This window comes from Coffea arabica, chromosome 6e, assembly GCF_036785885.1.
Source record: "Coffea arabica cultivar ET-39 chromosome 6e, Coffea Arabica ET-39 HiFi, whole genome shotgun sequence".
NCBI lineage: Eukaryota > Viridiplantae > Streptophyta > Magnoliopsida > Gentianales > Rubiaceae > Coffea > Coffea arabica.
Genome location: NC_092321.1, coordinates 39,696,075 through 39,719,246, shown reverse-complemented (window position 1 = coordinate 39,719,246; position 23,172 = coordinate 39,696,075). Strand labels below are relative to the sequence as shown.

Below are 23,172 nucleotides of genomic sequence, written 5' to 3'. Positions count from 1 at the left end.
TATCTTGAGCACTAGGACCAGAAATTCTGAATTGCACTTGTGTGGTGTGTGAGTTTGGATTGTGCGGTGGGGGAGCTTTAAAGGTTGTTGCCGCCGACTTTAGATTAGGGTTTGGAAGTTTCTTAAAAATGGTTTCCAAGAGGAAAAGGATTTTCTAAAGGTTTCCAAAACTAACTTGCTTTCCAAAGTCAATTAGGAAACTAAGTAAAGCACTTGGATAACTCTTGTCTCACCTGGATACTCTCCTACATTTTAGGAACACTCTCCTACATTCTCTCTTACATTTTAGGAATACTCTCCTACATTCTAAGAACCCACTCCTATATTTTAGGAAGCTAGGGTTTCTTTCTTGCGTGTTTCCATTAGCGCACTTCCATTTCTGTCCGCCACTATTGGCCTTCCAAATTCGTCCATTCCCACTTCATTTTGCATCCACATTTGTGTCTTACCTTTTTGGTTACTCTTGTGGAAAAAGTTGGTGACAATTATTGGGCTTGAGCGGCCTTTCTCAACTACCTGACCCAACAAGTAAAGGTATTTGGTAAGTCCATTAGAGTGCTTTTGAGTGATACACACGAGAGTGAGTGATACACTAAGGGAGTGAAGTGAGGATATACTTGTGTTGTTTTCCTTGTTACTAACCTTTTGCAAGGCATAAAGAGGGACAGAGCAAAATCAACCGACCACAGACTACTCGTTGATGTTCACCACCATGAGGAACGAGCTCAGGTGAATTAGTGAGCAACAAATGGGAGAGTTGCACACTCGCTTTGAGGAGCTATCCAAGCGTCTTACACGAGGCTCTCGTTCTCGGTCGTACAACCGGAGTAACCATGGCACCAAGGAGGCAAATAGTGATGAATACTCGGGTAGTGAAGATGACGAGAGAGCCGAGAGGCCTAGAAAGGACACGCCTAAGAACGAACTCAAGGGACTCAAAATTCAAGTGCCTGCGTTCAAAGGCAAAAGTGATCCTGAGGCTTACTTGGAATGGGAAGGCCGCATCGAAATGGTCTTCGACTGTTATGACTATAGCGAGGAACAAAAGGTGAAAGTTGCCACCGTTGAATTCACCGATTACGCCCTAGTTTGGTGGGACTAAGTGAGGACCCATAGAAGGAGAATGGGAGAACCACAAGTCCGAACTTGGCGAGAACTCAAGGCATTGATGCGCAAGAGATTTGTTCCTAGCTACTACAATCGTGATCTCCACTCCAAACTTCAAACCCTCACTCAAGGTAACATGAGTGTGGAGGACTACTACAAAGAGATCGAGATGGCCATGATGAGGGTGAACCTTCAAGAAGATAGTGAAGCGACCATGGTGAGGTTTCTTAGAGGTCTCAACCCTGACCTTCAAGAAGCCTTGGAGCTCCAACATTATTTGGACATGCATGATCTTCTTCAACTCACTATCAAGGCCGAGAGGGGAAAGAAATTGAGGTGAGGAGCCTGTACCTTCCAAACTTCCAACTCAACTTCATGGAGGGGCAACCAACCACGGAGAGCGACCCACGAAGCTGGAAATTTGGCTACACCAACTTCATCTAGCCGAGCTCAAGGTAATGCTCCTAACCGGAATTCCAATTTTACCCTTAACAAAATTGTTGATGCATCCAGGTCCACTTCTAAGGCATCTTATGAGACTCCTAAGACTAGGAATAGAGATGTCAAGTGCTTCAAGTGCCAAGGGTTTGGACATATCCAGTCCCAATGTCCAAACCAAAGGATCATGTTAGTCACTCACAATGGAGAGATCATGTCCGATGACGACGATTGTGAGAATATGCTTGGATTAATCAAGGGCGATTGCTTGGAGGATGACTCGGCTGAGGAAGAATGTTCTCCTATTCAAGGGGAATAGGGTGTTTGGTGGCACGACGGGTGCTAACCGTCCGAGTCAAGGAGGACGAGCAATTGCAAAAGGAAAACTTATTTTACACTCGTTGTAAAGTAAGTGATAAAGTGTGCAGTCTCATCATTGATGGTGGGAGTTGCACCAATGTGGCAAGCTTACTAATGGTTGAGAGCTTGGACCTTTTGACCACTAGACATCCACATCCATATCGTCTCCAATGGCTAAGTGAAGAAGGTGAGGTACGTGTCTATAAACAGGTACGTGTTCCTTTTTCAATTGGCAACTATATTGATGAAGTTGTGTGTGATGTTATCCCTATGCATGCAACACATGTCATTCTAGGAAGATCTTGGCAATTTGATAAACATGTCACATTTGATGGTAGGGCAAACAAGTACACTCTATTGCACAATGGTAAAAGCATGGTCCTGACACCACTCACACATGCACAAGTGTATGAGAACCAACTTAAATTGCAAAGGGAGTATGAATTGGACCACCAAAAGAGGAAACAAAAGGCGGTCGACCCTGGCAAATGCTCCACTTCTACAAGTAAGCAATCGACCAAGGGTCAAGTGAGCACACCTAGTGTTACATATGACTATTCACTCATTAAACCCACTACTAGGAAGCAAAACATGATCATTAAGGCTAAGGATGTTAGAAAGATTGTGAATTCTGATCAGCCTGTACTCCTCATGATTTGTAAACATGTGCTTTTAGATGTTGGTGAGCTCGATAAGACATTGCCTTCGAGTATAGTTGCTCTTTTGCAGGAATTCGAGGACGTGTTCCCTGATGAGGTCCCTGATGGCTTACTACCCATTCGAGGGATTGAGCACCAAATCGACCTGATTCCTGGAGCACCACTACCCAACAAACCGGCTTACCGCATGGGTCCTGAGGAGACAAAGGAGCTTCAAAGGCAAGTTGATGGCCTATTAAGTAAGGGTTGGGTAAAGGAAAGTCTAAATCCTTGTGTTGTGCCTGTGATACTTGTTCCTAAAAAGGATGGTACTTGGCGCATGTGCATTGACTGTAGAGCCGTTAATGCTATTACTGTTAAATATCGTCATCCCATTCCTAGGCTAGATGATATGCTTGACGAACTTGATAGTGCTGTAATTTTCACTAAAATTGATTTAAGGAGTGGCTATCATCAAATTAGGATGAAAGAAGGCATGAATGGAAAATGGCTTTCAAAACTAAACATGGTTTTTATGAGTGGCTAGTCATGCCCTTTGGATTGACTAACGCCCCTAGTACATTTATGAGATTAATGAACCATGTTTTGAGACACTTCATTGGGAAGTTTGTGATTGTCTATTTTGATGACATCTTGATATATAGTCGAAATGAGCATGAGCACATGGAGCATTTGAGATTAGTTCTTAATACACTTCGAGAGGCGCGTCTATACGCCAACCTTAAGAAGTGCACCTTTTGTACTAATGAGCTTGTGTTTTTAGGCTATGTTGTGAGTTCACAGGGGATCAAAGTAGACGAGTCCAAGATTGAGGCCATCAAGCAATGGCCAACTCCAACATCCGTCCCTGAGGTGCGCAGCTTCCATGGATTGGCGGGCTTCTACCGGCGATTTGTCAAAAACTTCAGCACCATTGCTGCTCCATTGACCGCCATGACAAAGAAGAACGATAAATTCCATTGAGGAGAAGCCCAAGAACAAGCATTCCTTACCCTCAAGGACAAACTCACCCATGCACCTGTTCTAGCATTACCAAATTTTAACAAGACCTTTGAAATTGAATGTGATACTTCTGGTGTAGGTATTGGCGCCGTCTTCATGCAAGACAAGAGACCTTGTGCCTTCTTTAGCGAGAAACTGGGAGGTGCTGCCTTAAACTACCCTACGTATGACAAAGAGTTGTACGCACTGGTGAGGGTTTTGGAGACCTGGCAACACTACCTCCGCCCTAGGGAGTTCGTGATACACACTGATCACGAGTCATTGAAGTTTCTCAAAGGGCAATCAAAATTGAGTAAAAGACATGCCAAGTGGGTAAGTTTCATTGACACTTTTTCTTATGTCATTAAGTACAAAACTGGCAAATCGAATGTGGTAGCTGATGCCTTATCACGTAGACATTCCTTGCTTGTTTTTCTTGATGCTAAGTTACTAGGGTTTGAAATGATTAAGGAACTCTATGCACATGATCATGATTTTGGTGACATATATGCTGCTTGTATTAAGAACCCGCATGGAAAATACTTTTTGCATGATGGATTCCTATTCCATGTAGATAAGTTGTGTGTCCCTAATTCTTCCATTCGTGATCTTTTGGTTAGAGAGGCACATAGTGGTGGTCTCATGGGACATTTTGGTGTTGTTAAGACTTTAGCAATGTTGCAAGAACACTTCTATTGGCCCCATATGAGTAGGGATGTTGAATGCATGGTTGGTAGATGTGTCACTTGTCACAAGGCCAAGTCTAAAACAAATCCATATGGCTTGTATACCCCATTGCCCATTCCATATCATCCTTGGGTAGACTTGTCTATGGACTTTGTCTTGGGCCTACCTAGGTCACCAAGGGGTAATGACTCCATCTATGTGATAGTTGACAGATTCTCGAAGATAGCTCATTTCATCCCTTGTCACAAAACTGATGATGCATCTCATATTGCTAACTTGTTCTTCAAAGAAATTGTTCGCTTGCATGGTATGCCTCAAACCATTGTTAGTGATAGAGATGTGAAGTTCTTGAGTTATTTTTGGAAGACTTTGTGGTCTAAGCTTGGCACTAGATTATTGTTTTCAACCACAAGTCATCCCCAAAGCGATGGCCAAACTGAGGTTGTCAATCGCACACTTGGAACATTACTCAGGGTTTTGATTAAAAAGAATCTTAAATCTTGGGAAGAGTGTTTGCCACATGTGAAATTTGCTTACAATAGAACTGTTCATAGTGCAACACACTACTCACCATTTGAGATTGTATATGATTTTAACCCCCTGACTCCCCTTGATTGAGCACCCTTACCTTCCTCTGAGCACACAAGCTTAAATGGGAAAAAGAAAGCTGATTATGTGCGCAGGTTACATGAAGCTGCTCGTGCAAATATTGAGAAGCGTACGTAGCAATACATCCAGCAAGCTAACAAGTACCATCGCAAGATGACCTTTGAACCTGGCGATTGGGTATGGCTACACTTGTGAAAAGAAAGATTTCCCAAGCAACGCCAAGGGAAGCTATCCCCAAGGGGTGATGGACCATTTCGAGTGCTCCAACGCGTCAATGACAATGCCTACAAATTGGAACTACCTAAGGAGTACACTGTTAGCGCGACTTTTAATGTCACCGACTTGAGCCCATTCCTTGGCGAGGAGGATCCAGATTTGAGGACAAATCCTTCTCAAGTGGAGGGGACTGATGTGTGCACGGACCTTAACCCAAGTAATGATCCAGTTCGAGTTCCATTGGATCCAGTCACACGTGCACGGGCCAAGCGCTTCAAGGAGTCCCTTCAAACTCTTGTGCGAAATGTTCAAGACCAACAAGGAGTCCATCGGGATATTGAAGGTTTGGAAGGTGATAATCAAGTTGTCTACATGATGATCCAAGCCCACGAAGAGAGCTCATGAAGGGTTGGTCAACTAGGCCCTAGGCCTTAGTATTAGGTTCAATTGTTTAGAGTTGGATTAGATTAGTTTATTTGAGTAATGGGCCGGCCCACCTTGTCCAAGGAGTGGCCGACCTTCCTTATCTAGTTTCTTAGGGTTTCATTAGCCCCTTAGCCTATATAAAGGCTCACTTTGTACGGTTAACGAGTACACAATTTTCATAATAAAATTCTGATTTGTTTCTCTTCAATTATTGAGAGCATTCGATCCTTTACTTGCTTTTGGCAAGGGTTCTTGAGCAATCTTGCGAAAGTCCTTGATTGTTCTACCGACCTATCCATTAGAGTAATCACCTCTGTTGGAGTTGTCGTTCTACTACCCTTCAACCAATTCGTGTCGTTCGTTTTGGTTTTAGGTCCCGCAATCCAAGCGTTGGACAACCTCGCTAGATCCTTGGGCAAGCGTGCTACGTGTCTCGAAACGAGTTGATCGAGAATCGTATCAAGAGCCTTGAACATCATGGATTTGATTGAAAAAACTCTCAAGCATCTTGGCACGAGCTAGTGATGGTCCCACTGCTCGTATCACAAGAAATCCATCAAAGGTTCACTTATAGAAACTCTAAACTAAACTATATATCTTATGCACCAAAGCTGAAAATTTAGAGCATAACTTGAAAAACATGAATCCTCCCTAAAATCCTTCCTTTTCATCAAAATTGCACATATATAAATCTCTAAACTAAGCTAAATAGATTACACACCAAAAGTAGAAATTGCAACATAATTTGACAAAAACATGAAATCTTTCATAAAGATCCTTCCTTTAGCTTCTATAACATCATACCTCAACTAAACTGAAAGATAAGGGAAGAAAACTAGGGTTTCTAGCTAAGTTTACCTCTTTACCTCCAAAACCTAGGATGACAAGCAAATCAAGAAGTTTGCAAGGCTTTTCTCCTCCAAATACTTCTTCAAGAGCTTCCTTCCAAGCTTGATTCAAGGTTTAATGGAGTAGATTAAGGTTTCTCTCATGTTTTCTCACTAAATAGACAAGAAATTAAGGTTAGGAAAGGAGTTTTTTCTCTCCCTTTCTCTCTCTATAAATTCGGCCAAGGTAGAAGAAAAGAAGAAGAAATGGGGATGGAATGAAAGCTTGGTGAAGATAAGAAGAAGGCTTGGTCTTGGTTAAAGGTTTCTAGATGATTGACACTTGGCAAGCCAAGAAGAAATACCTATCCATTTGCCTCTCATACACTAAAATATCTAGCTTTCCTCCAATCATTTCTTAACACCTTTTGTCACATAAACCTTTTTTGTACAAAACTCCCTCTTAACACCAAATTTATTGCACACACCTCACTAGTTGGTCACATTAGCATAATGCACTATGAAACTCAATATGCAACAAATTGAATGGGGCAATAGTAATAAAAGTCATGACTTAACCATTAAATCAACCAAAAATTCAAGACAAGTAGATTAAAATACAAAATATAAAAACAAATTTTCGGGTCCTCACAAAACATACATTCCTTGGTTACTAACTTACTATACTGATAATCACTCATGTTTATGCCTTTTTTTAATATCTGTAGACTGCATGCACGAGCAAGCTAGCTTGTCTAAACTTAATGAGAAGACACTGACAATAATTTGTACAAGTGGGTATATAACCTATACCATTGGTATGAGCCAAAGGACTTTCCACTAGAATTGATACAGCTTGGTTGTTGACCACACTCTTTGTGCCAGTGAAATATTCCTTTATATTCCATAAGGTTAGAACTCTTTTATTGTTATCCGATTCATCTTAAGAGGAATTCAAAGACTGTACCCATGGCATTTTAATTTCACTGTTTAGCTCGGTTAACTCATAGTCAACTAAATCTAAGAATCCAATCACTTGTTTTTTTTTCAAGCTACTATATCACAATTGGATCAATGTTGTTGCATACAATGAAGATGTCTTTATATTTAGCTTAGTATTTCCCTTTTTTGTCCTGTGAAGCATAATATATACATGTGGTCACACTCTATTCTACAATTCATGAAAAATAGTAAACTTGATTCTCATGTTAAACAAGAAATGGAGTGAGATAAAAAAAGAATTTTCCAAGTTCCAGCTAAAGTGGCTCTATATCTCAGCAGTACTTTTTCTCTCCTACGAAGTACGATATATTCGAATCATTACATCCTATACTTCTACCCTTCATGAAAAATGCTGAACTTTATTCTCATGCCAAACAAGCAATAGAGTAAGATAGGAGAAGAATTCACCAATTTCTAGCTAAAAAAGTATTAACTTTAAATTCCAGCAATACCTCTCTATAAATCTAAAAAAATATTCATACTATTTTCGTGAAACGATTTTGCCTTCTACTTATTCATGTATATTTATGCTTAGCCGTGTACACAAATTATTAACCAACAAACATTTTTGTTCCATGAATCCATATGCTTAAGGGGGCATGTTTTATGTTTATTCCAATGCACAACGCGCGTTTTATGCCTCCTAATATTATTAATCAAAACTGAAACACACAAACACCCCATTCCGGAGACTAGCGGGGACTTCACCTCTAGTACTAGTTAGTGGTTAGTTGAAGTCCAACCTCGTTTTTAACCTCCTCCCCCACCCCCCCTTCCCGTCCCAAAAAAAAGGTTCAGAAAAAATAAAAAGACGGGCCAAATTGGTCGGCACTCGGCAGCCAATCTGAGTCAATTTTAACCGTAAAGTGAATGTCCCGGTCTGATCCATTGTTGCTGCCATGCCATCCCAACCAACTTAAACAATTGGACAAATTAAAGTAAAAGATGAGAATAAAAATCCTAAACGCGAGAAAGTAATGATCACCCACGTCCAACCCCAAGGCCATATTGACAACAAATAACATCTGGTATATACAAATATATCACATATATATTAGTAGGAGATTTCTTGGGGTATTATCTTATTTAGACACAAGTAGGGATAGCAATGGGGGCGGGCACCCTTGCGGGGAGTCATTGGGACGGGGGTTGGGGTGGCGGGTGGGGCGGGGTGGGGGGAATTTTTCCCCCCGTTTGAAAATATATATGTATATAATTATATATATATATAATGATATTATCAATTATACTACTAATTATACATGTCTATTAATAAAAATTATTAATTATTTATACTAAATTTATTAATACATTTATGTTAAATTCCTAACTACACTTAATACAATAACATTTTTTTATAAAAAAAAACACAATAATAATTTAGTGATTGTATTTGTATCAAAAGTGAAAACTTGATTATTTTAGTTATATTTGTTTTAACAAATTAGATTATATTCAAATAACCTTTGTTTAATTATTTTTATAAGTTTCAATTGTGAAGTTACAATGAATAATAATTTGGTGATGTGTTGATATTTTAGTACTTGATTATTTACTCAAATTTAATTATAATAAAATTATATAATAAATTTTTTTTAACTTCACGGCCATGGGTGTCCCCGCGGAGGAGGCGGGGGACGGGGTGGGGGCGGGAGGAATTAAAATGCAACGAGACAGGGGTTGGGGGAGGTGTCCCCCGCCCCACTCCCGCCCTATTGCTACCGCTAGCCACAAGCACTTCTAATGGAATCATATCCATCTAATCCTTTCCTGCAGATCATAACTTGTAAAGGGCTTGATCTAATGGATTCGATTATTTGTCCGATCAAATATAAACCAAGATCCGAAACAAAATCTCAAAAAAGATAAAAAATTAATTCACCTTGGAAAAACAGAACAGGAAGGTTGACCGAACCAAAAAGAAAAGAACGGACTTTTCCTTTTCCACATTGCCTTTTCTCTTCTTCGATCACTTTATACAATTATTCGCATACATTCACAAAGCTCAGCATTATACGAGTGTTGTCACAGAAGATCATTACTTTCCACTTCATTTTCTTCTTGTATTTTCTGGGATTGATCTCCTGTTTCAAGCTGGTAAAGTAATTGTTTCCAATTCTTTTTTTATTAAATTTTTTCATTCATTTTTTTTTCTGCCACTGTAAAAGAAAAACAAATCTTATCTTCCATAGTTTGGGTTTTGGGTACTGATTGCAATATTATCTGATTCTACAATTTTGTTCTTCCTCACTTAATTCTCTGATTCTTTAGGTTGGTTTTTGGTTTATGTACTTCATAATTTAGTTTTCTGTTTGAGATATGAATTGACTTGATCTTACGGAACTGGGGATTGTTTGTAAAAATGTATTTGTGTGCAGATTATCAAAGATAAAAGAAGAAGGGAGCGTTTCGAGAAAAAAGAAAAATGGCTGTTGAAATGTTGGAGATGGTGGTTAAAATGAGGAAAATTGTGATCTTTACGACCAAAAGATGTTATAGATCATTTTGCAGTCATCCGTTCCTTGTGGGTATGCTGTGTTTTTTATTATTTCTGTACAGATCATCTCCTTTTGTGTTTTCTTTACTGGTGTCTGCTTCTCCTGTTCTTGTTTGCACTGCTGTTTTGCTGGGCACCCTTTTAAGTTTTGGGCAGCCGAATATACCTGAAATCGAAAGAGATGAGAAAACGAACCATGAGATTGCATCTTTGAGAACTGGGGTATTTGGGGATGATGTTGTTGTTGAGAAGAATGAGAGCTACAATGTTGAGAAGTTCACAGATAGGAGAGGGGATGTGGTAGAGCAGCTAAATGGTGTTGCAAGTTCAATTGCAAACAGGGCTAGTGAGCTTCATCGAGGTGATGGAGTGGACTATGGAGCTCCACTCATCAAGGCAAGGTGTCAGGATATTGAATTTGAGAATAGGCTAGTTGCGGAAGAAGGGAGAAAATTACGTGATGAGGGATTTGAGGAGAAAAATGAAATAAATGATGACAGACCAGTTGATGGCAATGCTAAGACAGATGATGAGGATCTTGAATTGGAAAATGATAAATCACCAGCTGAATCCTTTGATTCTGAAAGGGTGAATGTAGATTCTCTAGATTCTCCTCCTGGCTCACCTTGGAAACATGTCGAGGAAGGGGAGGAACGAGAAGAAGAAGAGGAGGAGGAGGAGGTAGAAGATGATGAGGCTTTGGATTCTGGGTCTGATAGAGCTGAAAGTTCCTCTCCTGATGCTTCCATGGCTGACATAATTCCAATGCTTGATGAGCTCCACCCCCTTTTAGATGAGGATGCTCCTCAACCTGTTTCATTGTCACATGATGTCTCAGATGCTGCTTCAGAACGTTCTCTTAGATCCAGTGACAGCAGTAGTGAATCAGATGATGATAATGATGAAAAGCAGGAAGATGCGGAAGCTGCTGATGAGGAAAATGATGATGGCGATGATGAGGATGAAGTACAAGGAAACAGAGAGGGCCAAACAAAATCTGCTATTACATGGACAGAAGAGGATCAAAAGAATCTCATGGACTTGGGGACATCTGAGCTTGAAAGGAACCAGCGTTTGGAGAGTCTTATAGCAAGAAGAAGAGCACGGAAGACCATGAGCATGATGGCCGAAAGGAACTTGATAGACTTGGACAGTGCCGATCTTCCTTTCAATGTCGCACCCATTTCAACTGCAAGAAACAATCCTTTTGACCTTGCTTATGATTCCTATGATGATATGGGACTTCCTCCAATACCAGGATCTGCCCCATCTATTTTACTGCCAAGGAGAAACCCTTTTGATCTGCCTTATGACTCAAGTGAAGAGAAACCTGATCTTATGGGAGACAGTTTCCAACAAGAGTTCACCTCATTTCAACCAAAAGAGCCCCTCTTCCGGAGGCATGAGAGTTTTAATGTAGGGCCTTCAATCTTTGGCCCAAGCAGGCAAGAGAGACAAGACAGCAGGTTAAGACCATACTTTGTCGCGGAAAGGATGGATTCAGATGGAGCAGGCTATTCATCTTTTCAAAGACAATCCAGTGAACTTAGTGACTCCAAGGCAAGTTCTGTTCCTGAAACAGATTCTGTGGCTTCAGCTGGGGACATAGATGAGAAGTCCCTGGTTGAAGAAAATATTTCTCATCAGGCAGAGGCACTGAGTTCAGTTCCTGAGGTGGTGCTGATGGACCCAGCTGGAGATCTGGATGACAAGAACCTCTCTGAAGAAGATATATCCCAAGAATCAGATCTCATCTCAATGAAAGAATATAAGAGCCCCACTGAAGAGGATATTTCTCATGAACAAGAGCATATCTCCAAGATAGAGCATGTCTCGGAGCATGTTGGACATGGAAGCCAATCTTCTGAAGAAACAGACACCTTGGAATTGGACGAAATTGAGCACAGAGATGTGGAAGCGAATGGGGTCAAAGTTGGTTTGCTGCATGTTGATAGTCATCACAAAATTGAATCACTATCAATTGAGGAAGGAAGCTTTTCCAGTAGCATGGAATTGGATCAAACTGAAACTTGTTCAAATGCAGAAGCTGTGAAACAAGTATATCAAAGTACTTCAAGCTCATCTTCATTGTCAGATGTGAGTGAAAGGATCTCTTCAGAGAGGGAAGTAGGAGGATTTTCTAATCTTGTGGAAGGATGCATTGATGTTGGTGAAGAGGCTGGTGTTTCTGCAAGGCCTTCAGAAGAAGGGTCAGATTTGAATATGGCCCGTGATACTCCACAGAAGGAGCCAGTTTATGATTCAAGTCCACCTGCAGTTAGGAAGAACTGTTCTTCATCTTCTATGTCATCTGACTTTCATGTGGAAACGGAAATGCCAACTCTGTCAATTAAGAGACCTCTTTCTTTTACTGAACGAGAATCTGAATCTGGTAAGGAGGAGAGGGACAAGAATGCCTCTGATGATAATGATATGTCTGCATCGGTTGCTTTTCCAGTAGATGAAAATCAACGTGAAACTTGGATGGCAACTGATACAAGTGGCAACCACATGATCGGAGTTGATTTGTCAGGAGCTGATGAAGTCTCTAACAGCACAAGTGCTCCTGAAGCACCTGAACCACATGTGAAGCTTGCTTCTAGGGACTCAAAATCATTTCAGGACACTGCTGTCAAGGGAGATCTTACACATCAACGTGGAAGTGAGCATCAAGCTGATAACAGCTTCGCTTTGGTTGATGCAGATGTTCATCTTTTGGTCCAGAATGTTGTTCATTCAACTTTGGAGTCTATGGCCACTTCTTCTGAAGATCAAAAGTTTGTTGAGTCAGATGAAACACCTTCACTGGCTGTTAAGCCAGTTCTGCATGCCAACATGCCATACACTGTCGGTCAATCTACAGAATACCATCCAGAGCATTCAGTTGGTGATGATGTTCATGTTGAAGGAAAGGAGAAACAAATATTTGCACATGATCAATTTACTGCAGAAGAGAAGCCTACAACTGAATATAGTGAAGAGTTGGTTTTCTTAGACAAATCTAGTGATGAAACCTATTCCAGGGCTAATCATGAAGGGCAGGTTAGTCTCCCTCTCCCCCTTTCTGTATTTGCTTCCCTTGTGTTGGTGGTTTTAAATCTATTCTCTATTTTCAGTGCTTTTTTCATTGATGGATATTCGGACATTATGGTTAAATTGCCCAACATTCACATTATCGCTGCATATAAAATAATTAATTAGGCATATGTTGCCAGAAGTTCAGATCAGCAGTATGAGTTCTCATCAGTTTCAGATGGAATCTCTTTTTCCACTGAAATCAAGTTAGATTACAATATATGTCTTAATAGTAACCGCTCGCTGGTATTTTGAGGCATTAAAAAAAAATGCTTAGATAATCAAATTTGTGAGCTCTATTCATTTGGGCGCTGAGATGACTGTCTTTGCTGTGCTCCTTTCCCCTTCACAACTATCTCCTTTGACTCAAAAAGAAAAAGAAAATATACCAGTTGTTTTGTTGGCATGTGGACAGATATTCATAAGATTCACTGTCCTGTGAAATAGAGGAGGTAATGAGCAGATGCCCATACAAGCCTTGGGCAACTTCTAAGAGGGTTGTAATAGAAGTCAGTATTGAATCTCTAAACACGCTGACACCTTTTATTTGTGTAGTTGCTCGATTTTGTTATATCATATGTACTGTGGTCCATAGTATAGATGCTTCCTTTATCTGTGAAGAATTGTCACTTTTTAGAGTTGCTACATTTCTCTAAAAAAGGATTTATATTTTGTAGTACAGTTGTTGACCCAAGTAACAATATTTTTCAGTCATTGTTTTGGGTAATTATTTTTACTATCATTATCATTAGTTGTTCAATTCTGCATTAAATAAATCATTTTCCTTGATTTTAGCATTCTATTGTTACATAGTCTAGCTGTAAAGATGTAGCTCTAATTTGCTAGTCCTATGAGCAAATATGACGTGTTGATTATACATTTTTTCTTCCAAGTCGTTTAAGCAGACATGCACAACATGCCTGCTTGCCTTACTGACTGACCCATCAATGGAGTTTCATGTGTCTGACATTAATTAACTTTCAACTGTCAATATCCTTGTGGGTTCTCAGACCTTCATTCTTTTCTAGTTTGCCACATTATGACTTATGAGCTTCCTTCGTCGTCTTTAACCTATCTCATTTTATTTATGCACATTACCCTTTAATAGGCCATAAATTATGAAGGTTGGGAGCCATATCTGCTACACCAAGTTGTGCAGGTTGGCTTTAAGAATAGTTGCAGTAAATCCTTGTTTTGGAAAGGGAAAATGACATGTTTCATCCCTCACATTTCACAAAAATATTCTTTTCGTCCCTCACTTTTAAAATGAAGCAATTTCATCCCTGACATTTAAAAATTAAAGCTATTACATCCATGAACCTAATTTTCAATCTGAATCAAACCATCCAATAATCCAATAATAAATTTCGGAGATATAATTGATAGGTCACTCGGTCAATTTCATCATATTCACATGACATTTATCAAACCAAAAAAATAAATATTATAACATAAAGGCCATTATTTGTTTTGGAATAGTCGGGTTTTTCTTTTGGGTAAATCTTTTCATGCACCGTTAGTATATTCGCTTGCGAGTCTAAATGTGTATCATAAATGTGTTTAAATTTAAATTGAAACGATATGGTAGGTACATAAAACTATCAGTGTATACAATGACAATGTAGGAATTCAAGTTGAGTTATATTCAAGTTGAGTTAACCAAGTGATCTACCAATTATACCTCCAAAATTTGTAATCAGGTTGATAGGTGGTTTGATTCAGATTGAAAATTGGGTTCAAGGATGTAATAGCTTTAATTTTTAAATGTCAGGGATGAAATTGCTTCATTTTAAAAGTGAGGGACGAAAAGAATATTTTTGTGAAATGTAAGGGATGAAACAGGTCATTTTCCCTTTTGGAAATGCTGAATTCTATACACGACTGATTGGAACATTTGGTTGTTAATGGAGGAAAAGAAGTTCATTTGTCCAACATGCTGATAAGTTATAGAGAGGCTATGTGTCAAGGTATGCAGTAGAGTTGGCCAGCGAACATGAGCACTTATACATGATTTAGGACTGCCCAAGTTCTACTGCAACTTATATCTGCATAGTATTCTTTTGAAGTAAATTTTATTCTTTTAAATATTATCATATCAGATAGCAACCAAAAAGTTTAGGTCAGATCAAAGTTTAACATATGAGCGATTGCTATCAGCATCTCAAGAGAACAAATAAATAAATAACAAAAAAGTATGGACTCCCTGATTGTCATCCAGGGAAGATGTCATTCAGAGTCCAGTCCATTAAAAATTTAGTTTACCATGTTTAATATGCTGAGATGTTGCTATACCAATGTTAGGAAAAGCATTGGAACTGTATATTTGAAATTTTAAGTAATTAGAACTGAAAGGAAAAAGAAAAAGATAGCCAGAATGGAAAAAACTCATCTTACTGGCTTTTCTGTAAACAAACACTAATAGGGACTTTGGTTGTAGATAACAAATCCTGTAAGAGGGATTTTGTGCTATCATAAATTTCAAGTAACTTAAACCTTTGACTAGCTGGTTGAATGATATTGTGGTCTTTCATTGTTTAAAGAATATGCAACAATTTGATATATGACTCTTGAGATTGCTATCATTTTTATTGTTCCATGGGGATGGGGAGATGAAATTGTATTCTAGTTTTGTAAATCAAGTGGAAAAGAAACAGTTACATATGTTTGCAAAACTTGTAAAAGAGTAAATTACAATAAGCTCCTTTGAGTTTACTATTTTGATAAAGAACATTTCTTTGGGTTTCTGAAATTATGGATTGGCTCCTTCATGGTTTGACTGACAAACTGGAGGAATAAATACCATTTTATTAATTTCCGAATAGGGGGAAAAAAGAAGAAAAGAAAAGAGGATATACTTGAGATGGTACAAAGGGGAATTCAACACAGAATAGGAACAAATGCTTCAGGAATACTTGAAATGGGTTGTCCTCATGATCATGGTGATTTGCATAGGGAGGTTAGTGTAAAAGGACAGATGAAGAGCTTTTTTTGAGATGCTTTGGTCTGACTTAGGTACAGTTTCCATCAAAGTCTCCTTCTAGAAGCTAATAGATCATTACAAGACCTAGAATCAACAGCAAACTTCTAGATCTTGATGATGATAAAGTCGTAGATAATGATATTGAGGAAACTCAGATGAATCCATATTCTCAACTTGGAGCCTGCCACCTGTTTCCTATTGGAGGAAAAGATGTCTATTCCAAATTCAATTATTCGGTCACCAGATCCAGCTCAGTTATTGATAAAGTGAATGTGCAGTCACATCATGTAAAACACGAATTTGTTCTCCATAAATCCAAAGGATGAAAAGGTGCTGAAAATATGGAAGAGTCGTTATATTTGTTTTCTAGTAATTCAACTTAGACTGGTAATATGGTTGCAATTCTATTTTGTACAGAAGCCTTAGTTCTCAAATGGCAATTTTTTATGCTTTTTGAGTGTTGGAATGCAGTTTTGTGCAATACTCAGTCCTTTTTCTTTGTGTTAGTAAAATCAGTTCCATAAAATGTACTTCTAGCAGATATGAGAGTGGAATATGAAATATACTTCTAACTTCATCATGATTTGCGCAACTCATAGCTTCTCTAATTTTTCTAACAAAACTCAGGAGAGTGCAGTTATCGCTGAGGAGATAATTGAAGAATTAAGCTCTCGAGACAACTCGAACATCACAAGTCCCCATGAGCTTGTGCAGGAAGCTTCAACTAAGATCAACTCTCCAACTAGCCCTGTATCCATTTCCATTCTGTCCGAGACTTATGAAAGCAGAGCAGCTGAAGCTTATTCGGATATTGAGAGCAACAGTGTTCATAATTTTGGAAATGATGACCGGCTTCAGGCTTTGGAGGACATAAATTTTGCAGCAGAGGCAACTATTTCTCAAGTTAATGTGGAAGATATTGAAAATGATGCAGATGAGATAAAGGAAATTGATGAAGTATTATTATCAGAATTAGATGCAGTTGGTGATTTTAGCATAAAAGAACTGCTCACAACCTCAAATGAATTTGAAAAGCATGTGGGTTCTGTTGAAGAGGGTTTTTCTATCTCGGATGATACTATACGTAGCACTAGCCCACTTGATGGTGACTCTATTAAAATGCATGAAAGTATCTCTATACCACCTGTGATGAATGCATGGCCATCCGAGGAGGATGATGTTGCTCAATATGTAGAGGAGATTAAATGTATCTCAGAACCTCAAACGTCTGTGACAAACACAACTGAGCTTGCTAACTTATCTAGTGGGAGTTCAGTTGAGGGAGTTCAGATTCACATAGATTCCAGATCAACAGAACAAGAGATGTTGCCAAGACAAAATCAAATTGGGCTTGCAAATCCCTGCACGAAACAAAATGCAGAAGAGGTCATGCTTGATATGCCAGTGATTGAAGCACAATCAATACAAGATGTTGAGTCCAGCTTGAAGATATCTGAATTGATGTCAGCAGAAAAGGTGGTCATGCTTGGAAGTACTGAGATTCCCCCTCAAAGTGAAGCCAATGAAGCAAGCAGTTCCGGGATGCATGTGCTTGAAGCACGAATGCATCTAGGTGCTGAGCTCACCTTTGAAGATACCACTCCGTTTGGCTCCTGGGACCATGGACTGCATGAAGGGTCAAGCCCTTCTGAGCATAAGATGGATTTTCCACCAAGTCAATTAGAAGATGCTGATTTGGATCTTAGGCAATCCAACAAAATTGGCGTAGAGAGAGAGATGCTGCCTGATTCAATTAGTGATGGTTTGCATGAGGCAGAAATTAAATATTTGGAACGAAAAGATTCAGAGTTGTCTATTTCAGGAACTGGATCTCTAAAGGATCCAAGCTTGGATCTGAGACAAGCCTCAGAACATCAACAAGATAAGGTGCTGGAGTCATCAGCATTATTTGAACAGAATGAAGCAGGCACCTCAAGATATCTGCAGTCAAATACAAATGAATTGGGTGTACAAGAGGAAAGCAATGGTGCTGATGAAAAGCTGGATCTAAATAATGTTGAAAGTCCTGAAAGTTTGAGTACTGATCTTGCTAGTAATCAAGGGGAAAAATCTCACAAGTCAAGCACTAGATCTAGCTCTAGCTCTGATTCAAGTTCAAGCGATTCTGATAAAGAATGAGAGCATGATTCAATAACTGAGAAGGAGAAAGGGAGTGCTTCTCGAAGTTGGGTTTGAGTTTATTCTTGGGACTGGTATTATAGTGGGTTGTTCTTAATTTCTGAGGAATTGTGACTTGGGTTTGGTTTATTGTGCTTGATTGAGATGATTGATTTTTCAAGAATCAGGCTTGTTTCGAATTCTTGAAGTATGATATTTTCTTCTTCGAGCAGTTTTGGCATTTTCACCATGTATTGCTGAGTGTAAATCTAAGATGTCTTCTTCTTGTTTAACAAATCCCATTTTGTTTTCACTTCTCTGTGTTATTTTCTCCATCGGAGTAGATTCCCTGATCTGAACTGCTAAGCGGCAAGGAAAATAGAGATTCTTTGTCCAGCAACATTTCCAAATGTTGATGGAATGCTTTCTGAAATATTGCATCACACGTCTGGGGATACGATATTGTCAATGGCAGTTAGCATGCACCTTTCTTCACATTGCACTAGAGTACCTCTGCCCATTGTTCCATTAACCTTACCTCAGTATTATGCGAGACAGTAATTTCAGTGACAAATTTTAGACACAAATGTGATTTGGAAAAGCATAAAGAATTAACTTTATTGATCCACTTGGGCTGCCTTCGCAATTATGTGAGATTTCACGTTCCCTGTCAACTTGAATTGTTATATTATTATTCAAAGTATAAAGAAATACATGTCATCGATCGACTTGCACTACAAAAAGTAGAAAAAGTATAAATTTAAGGTAAATTATAGTAACATCCTTTTAGTTTTTACAAAAATCAGAGACCTTCTCTCTTGATTTATGAATAACAGCTATATCCTCTCTTGTTTGTTAGATAACATAAAAAATCTCCCACACTCTTAATTAATTGAGAGAAATTGATTAATTTTGTTATAAATTCATTTTAAGATCTCCAAAATGTCCTTATAATTACATAGTAGATATTAAAAAAAATAAGAAAAGGGGGCGGAACTAAGTTTTCTTTTCTTCAAAATTTATGGAACTTGTCATCCTTCCAAGCCTTCAATATCTCTATGAAAGCCTTGAGTCAGGGCCGCCATCCATCTCGCTATCCATGCACACATCAGTCCCCTCCTCTTGAGAAGGATTTGTCCTCAAATCTGGATGGAGATGAATGATACTAACAAGAGATAGTAGCATGACACCTCAAATCTCCACATATTGGCCCTCTTAGATTGAATGATACTTGCATATGTTATGATTAAGATAATTCGGTGCACATGTCTCTTGGTCAGCTTCAAGGGGTTCTCAAACAAGGACATTCTCCAAGGTAGGAAGGAACGTGTATAAGGCTTGTGAACGTTCCAGGTTGCAACCCAAAGCTCGCTAATTAGCCTTCGCACCCGGACATTCACATGCACTTCATAACGATATTCATTGAAACTAGAAAAGCCTCGAACCTGGTTGTGCAAGGTGGTGTAATTTAGCCCCAGGCACTGAATCGGCACAACTTGCCACTCTGGAGGTGGGACACTGAGCCACCCGTGTTGCACATCCATAGAAACACGAACTAGTGAGGTAAGAACAGCACTCGGATCTTGATTGACACCCTTGCGGGCATCACCCAACATAAGCGGCAAGAATGAAGTGAAATTCACCCCATACGAATCACATGCATTCGCGTAACACGCAGTTGGAACAAGCATGAAATCAGGCTGCAACTCTTTAGTCGTAGTTGGAAAATTTTGGATAACTTTACCATACTTCTCGTCAAAATAATGGGCTCGAATGACTCCTCCCATGGCGCGGACAGGTTTGAATGGAGATTGTTCCATGGATTGATACCAAAGAGATTTAGCTCCTAGGAGACAAACTCCATGGAAACTCGCAAAGTGTCCAAGTGACTTCGGAATGGAACATGCCATGACCAACTCTACTTGACTTTGTTTAATCTGCACAAAAGAAGAGGTACTAAACACAACACATGTTAGCTTGTTAGCAAACAAAACGTCCACACTTTCAACTTTTGCGAACATGGCCAACTCCTCCTCTTTACTCAGCAATAAGGCCAAATTATTCTTGCCTTTTCCCACTTCATTCTTCTTGGACATTTGTTCATTTATTGCACTTGAGTTCGGATTTTTATTGGCTAGCTCTTGTTCATGGCTCGGTGGCAACTCATTCGTACATGGCTCTTCAATCAACGAGGGACTAGACTGAATTTTCCCCTTATCACCACCAGTTGGCACATGGGTAAGTTGATCCAAGTGTGAATCCAACACTTGGCTAAGTCTTTCCATCATATCATCAATCAATGCTTCAGTCCGACTCTGGAATTTATCCTTTGATTCACGAAGCTTTGCCTCAATTCGAGAGTTCGCGAACGCCTTGCCTTGATTGTCAAGGCACTTCGTAGATGAATCTTGTTTGCTTGAGGTTGATCTCAATTTAGATGTTCGGTGCAAACTTCTTTGCTCCTTCTCATACTCATCACAATCTCGTTTATACCTTTCATATATACACGAAGCACGGTAACGTTCCATCTCCTCCCGGAGTGAGCGAAACTCACGTTGTGAACTAGATTCCATGGAACTGTGCTTGGGAGTAGGCCGCTTGGAACCCCTCCTCTTGAGAGGCTCATTCTCCAAGAATTCTGGGTTGTATGAGTAAGAGGCAACTCCCCTTGGCATGATTACGTGACCTGTAAAAATGGTTAGCAAAGAAAAGGAGATTCCTCACGACACACAAGCTCACGTGTATGTACTCATCACTCGTGTATCACTCAAAGCACTCAAATAAGCTTACCAAAATTCCTTTACTTGTCGGATTGGGTAGTTGAGAAATGCCGCACAAGTCCAATAAACGTCACCGACTTTTCCCTCAAGAGTAATCACGGAGATGCAGGAGAAAGTGTAGGGAAGTGTTCCTAAAAACTAGGAGAAAATATAGGAGAAAGTGTAGGAGAGTGTTCCTAAAATCTAGGAAGAGAATATAGGAGAGTTTCCTAAAGTGGATGAGAGAATATAGGAGAGTTTTCTAAAGTGGATGAGAGAATATAGGAAAGGTCCTAAAAATGGATGAGAGAATTTTAGGTGAGTTTCCTAAAAATGGATGAGAGAATTTAGGAAAGTTTCCAAAAAAATGGATGAAAGAGTTTAGGAAAATTTCCTAAAAATGGATGAGAGAATATATGAAAGTTTCCTAGAATGGATGAGAGAATATAGGAAAGTTTCCTAAAATGGATGAGAGATTATAGGAGAGTTTCCTAAAATGGATGAGAGATTATAGGAGAGTTTCCTAAAATGGATGAGAGAATATAGGAAAGTTTCCTAGAATGGATGAGAGAATATAGGAAAGTTTCCTAAAATGGATGAGAGATTATAGAAGAGTTTCCTAAAATGGATGAGAGAATATATACAAGTTTCCTAAAATGGATGAGAGAATGTAGGAGAGTGTTCCTAAAATATAGGAGAGAATGTAGGAGAGTGCCCCAAAATATAGGAGAGTGTCCAAGTGAAAACAAAGAAACCCTAGCGCAAATGAAACCCTAGCCGCAAGTAGACACCCTAGCCGCAAGTAGAAAACCCTAGCCGCAAGGAAAACCCTAGCAAGAGAAGGAAACCCTAGCAAGATAAGGAAACCCTAGCAGCCGTCACGTTATTGTTCTTGCTGCCCAAGCGACAACCAATTAACGAGACAGATTTGGGAGCAACGTTGAAACACCAACAAACCAGAATTTTTTTGATGCACAAACGACTCAAACGCAAGAAACAAGTTGTGGACAGAAATTATCAACAAACTAGACACAACACAAAGGAGATAACACACCAACAGATTTTTGTGTTCGGATGAACAGTAACGTGAACAGTAGCGGTGAACAGTTCGGATGAACAGTTCGGATGAACAGTGACGTTTTTTTTTTTTTTTTTTTTTTTGTAAAACAAGGCAGCGGAAACAAGGAAAACTAAGACAAAACTACGGATATAACGGAAGATACCTCAACCACAGCTCTGAAGCCAACTGATACGTTCCTCGATCAACACGTTTCGAGACACGTAGCACGTTTGCCCAAGGATCTAGCGAGGATGTCCAACGCTTGGAATTGCGGGGTCGAGAACCAAACGGACGACACGATATGATTCAAGACGGTAGACGACACTCCGATGAAGGTGAATACTCCAGGGGAATAGGTCGGTAGAACAATCTAGGACAGGACGCAAGACTGCTCAAAACCCTTGCCAAAGCAAGTAAAGGGGTCGAATCTCTCTCTCAAGAAGAATCGAAAATATGCAAAACTTTATTGATAAAACGTCTCCCTTTATGCTTACAAAGGAAGCCTTTATATAGGCAAAACTAACGAAACCCTAATATCGCAAGGCTAGAGGGTCGGCCACTCTTTGGACAAGGTGGGCCGACCCATGGACTCAATAAAAAGGGCCTAGTGGTTCGGCCATCCTTAGACAAAGGTGGGCCGAATCCATGGCTAACAAAAGGACTAATCTAAACTTAAGACTCCTAACACTAAGGCTTATGGCCCTATTCGGCCAACTCACTTGGAGGCCCACTTGACTCTTCATGGCTTGGATCATGGTGTAGATAACTTGACTCTTCATGGGCTTGGATCATGGTGTAGATAACTTGATTGTCTCCTTCCAAGCCTTCAATATCTCTATGAAAGCCTTGAGTCAGGGCCGCCATCCATCTCGCTATCCATGCACACATCAGGTTGTAAAAATTTGATGACACCTAATTCTTTGCATAACCATAAAAGTTGGCCCTCCATCAATTTTTTTTCATTGTTCGAATAAGTGCTTATATATTTAGAAGTACATATAGAATTTTTTTTTCTAACTCAACTTCGCAACTTAATTGATGCCCTGATGCTATTATCTAATGCTCACGTGTGGATGAGTTGCGGTTCCATAGGATCAAAAGATTTGTTGAAAATATGTGTGAACAATGGAATTTTAATTAATTTTAAAAATTATCATTGGTCTATAAATCATGTTTATGATTTATTTTTTATCCAATTGAATATTGCCACATATCATGCACACTTGGAAATTTGGCTATTCGACAGCTAATCATGTCTCTTTACATGTCAAGTTGAGGTGTTTCGACCAATTAAAATTGTTGAAATGTCTTTGCCAATCAAATTATGCCATGTCATATGTCTCTATGACTTGGCAAAATTATGGATAAATA

The 23,172-nt window shown here is 39.4% G+C and overlaps 1 protein-coding gene across 2 annotated transcripts; it reads left to right on the top strand.

Annotated features, from left to right (window-relative positions):
- Positions 1-8,950: 8,950 nt before the first annotated feature.
- On the top strand, positions 8,951-18,295 carry LOC113740115 (uncharacterized). 2 transcript variants are annotated; one of them, XM_027267656.2, is made up of 3 exons: positions 8,951-9,409; positions 9,691-12,851; positions 16,492-18,295. In XM_027267656.2, exons 2-3 carry the CDS (start codon positions 9,738-9,740, stop codon positions 18,001-18,003), a joined length of 4,626 nt encoding a protein of 1,541 aa, XP_027123457.1. In that variant the 5' UTR covers positions 8,951-9,409; positions 9,691-9,737; the 3' UTR covers positions 18,004-18,295. The 2 variants fall into 2 exon arrangements, with proteins under 2 accessions (XP_027123457.1, XP_027123506.1); XM_027267705.2 differs by having other exon boundaries at positions 8,985-9,414.
- Positions 18,296-23,172: the final 4,877 nt, after the last annotated feature.

Excerpts from the sequence above, each read along its gene's own strand:
- LOC113740115 (XM_027267656.2), top strand. The coding sequence starts at position 9,738 with ATGGCTGTTGAAATGTTGGAGATGGTGGTTAAAATGAGGAAAATTGTG. Across the intron at positions 12,852-16,491 it reads GGGCTAATCATGAAGGGCAG|GAGAGTGCAGTTATCGCTGA; the intron begins GTTAGTCTCCCT and ends AACAAAACTCAG.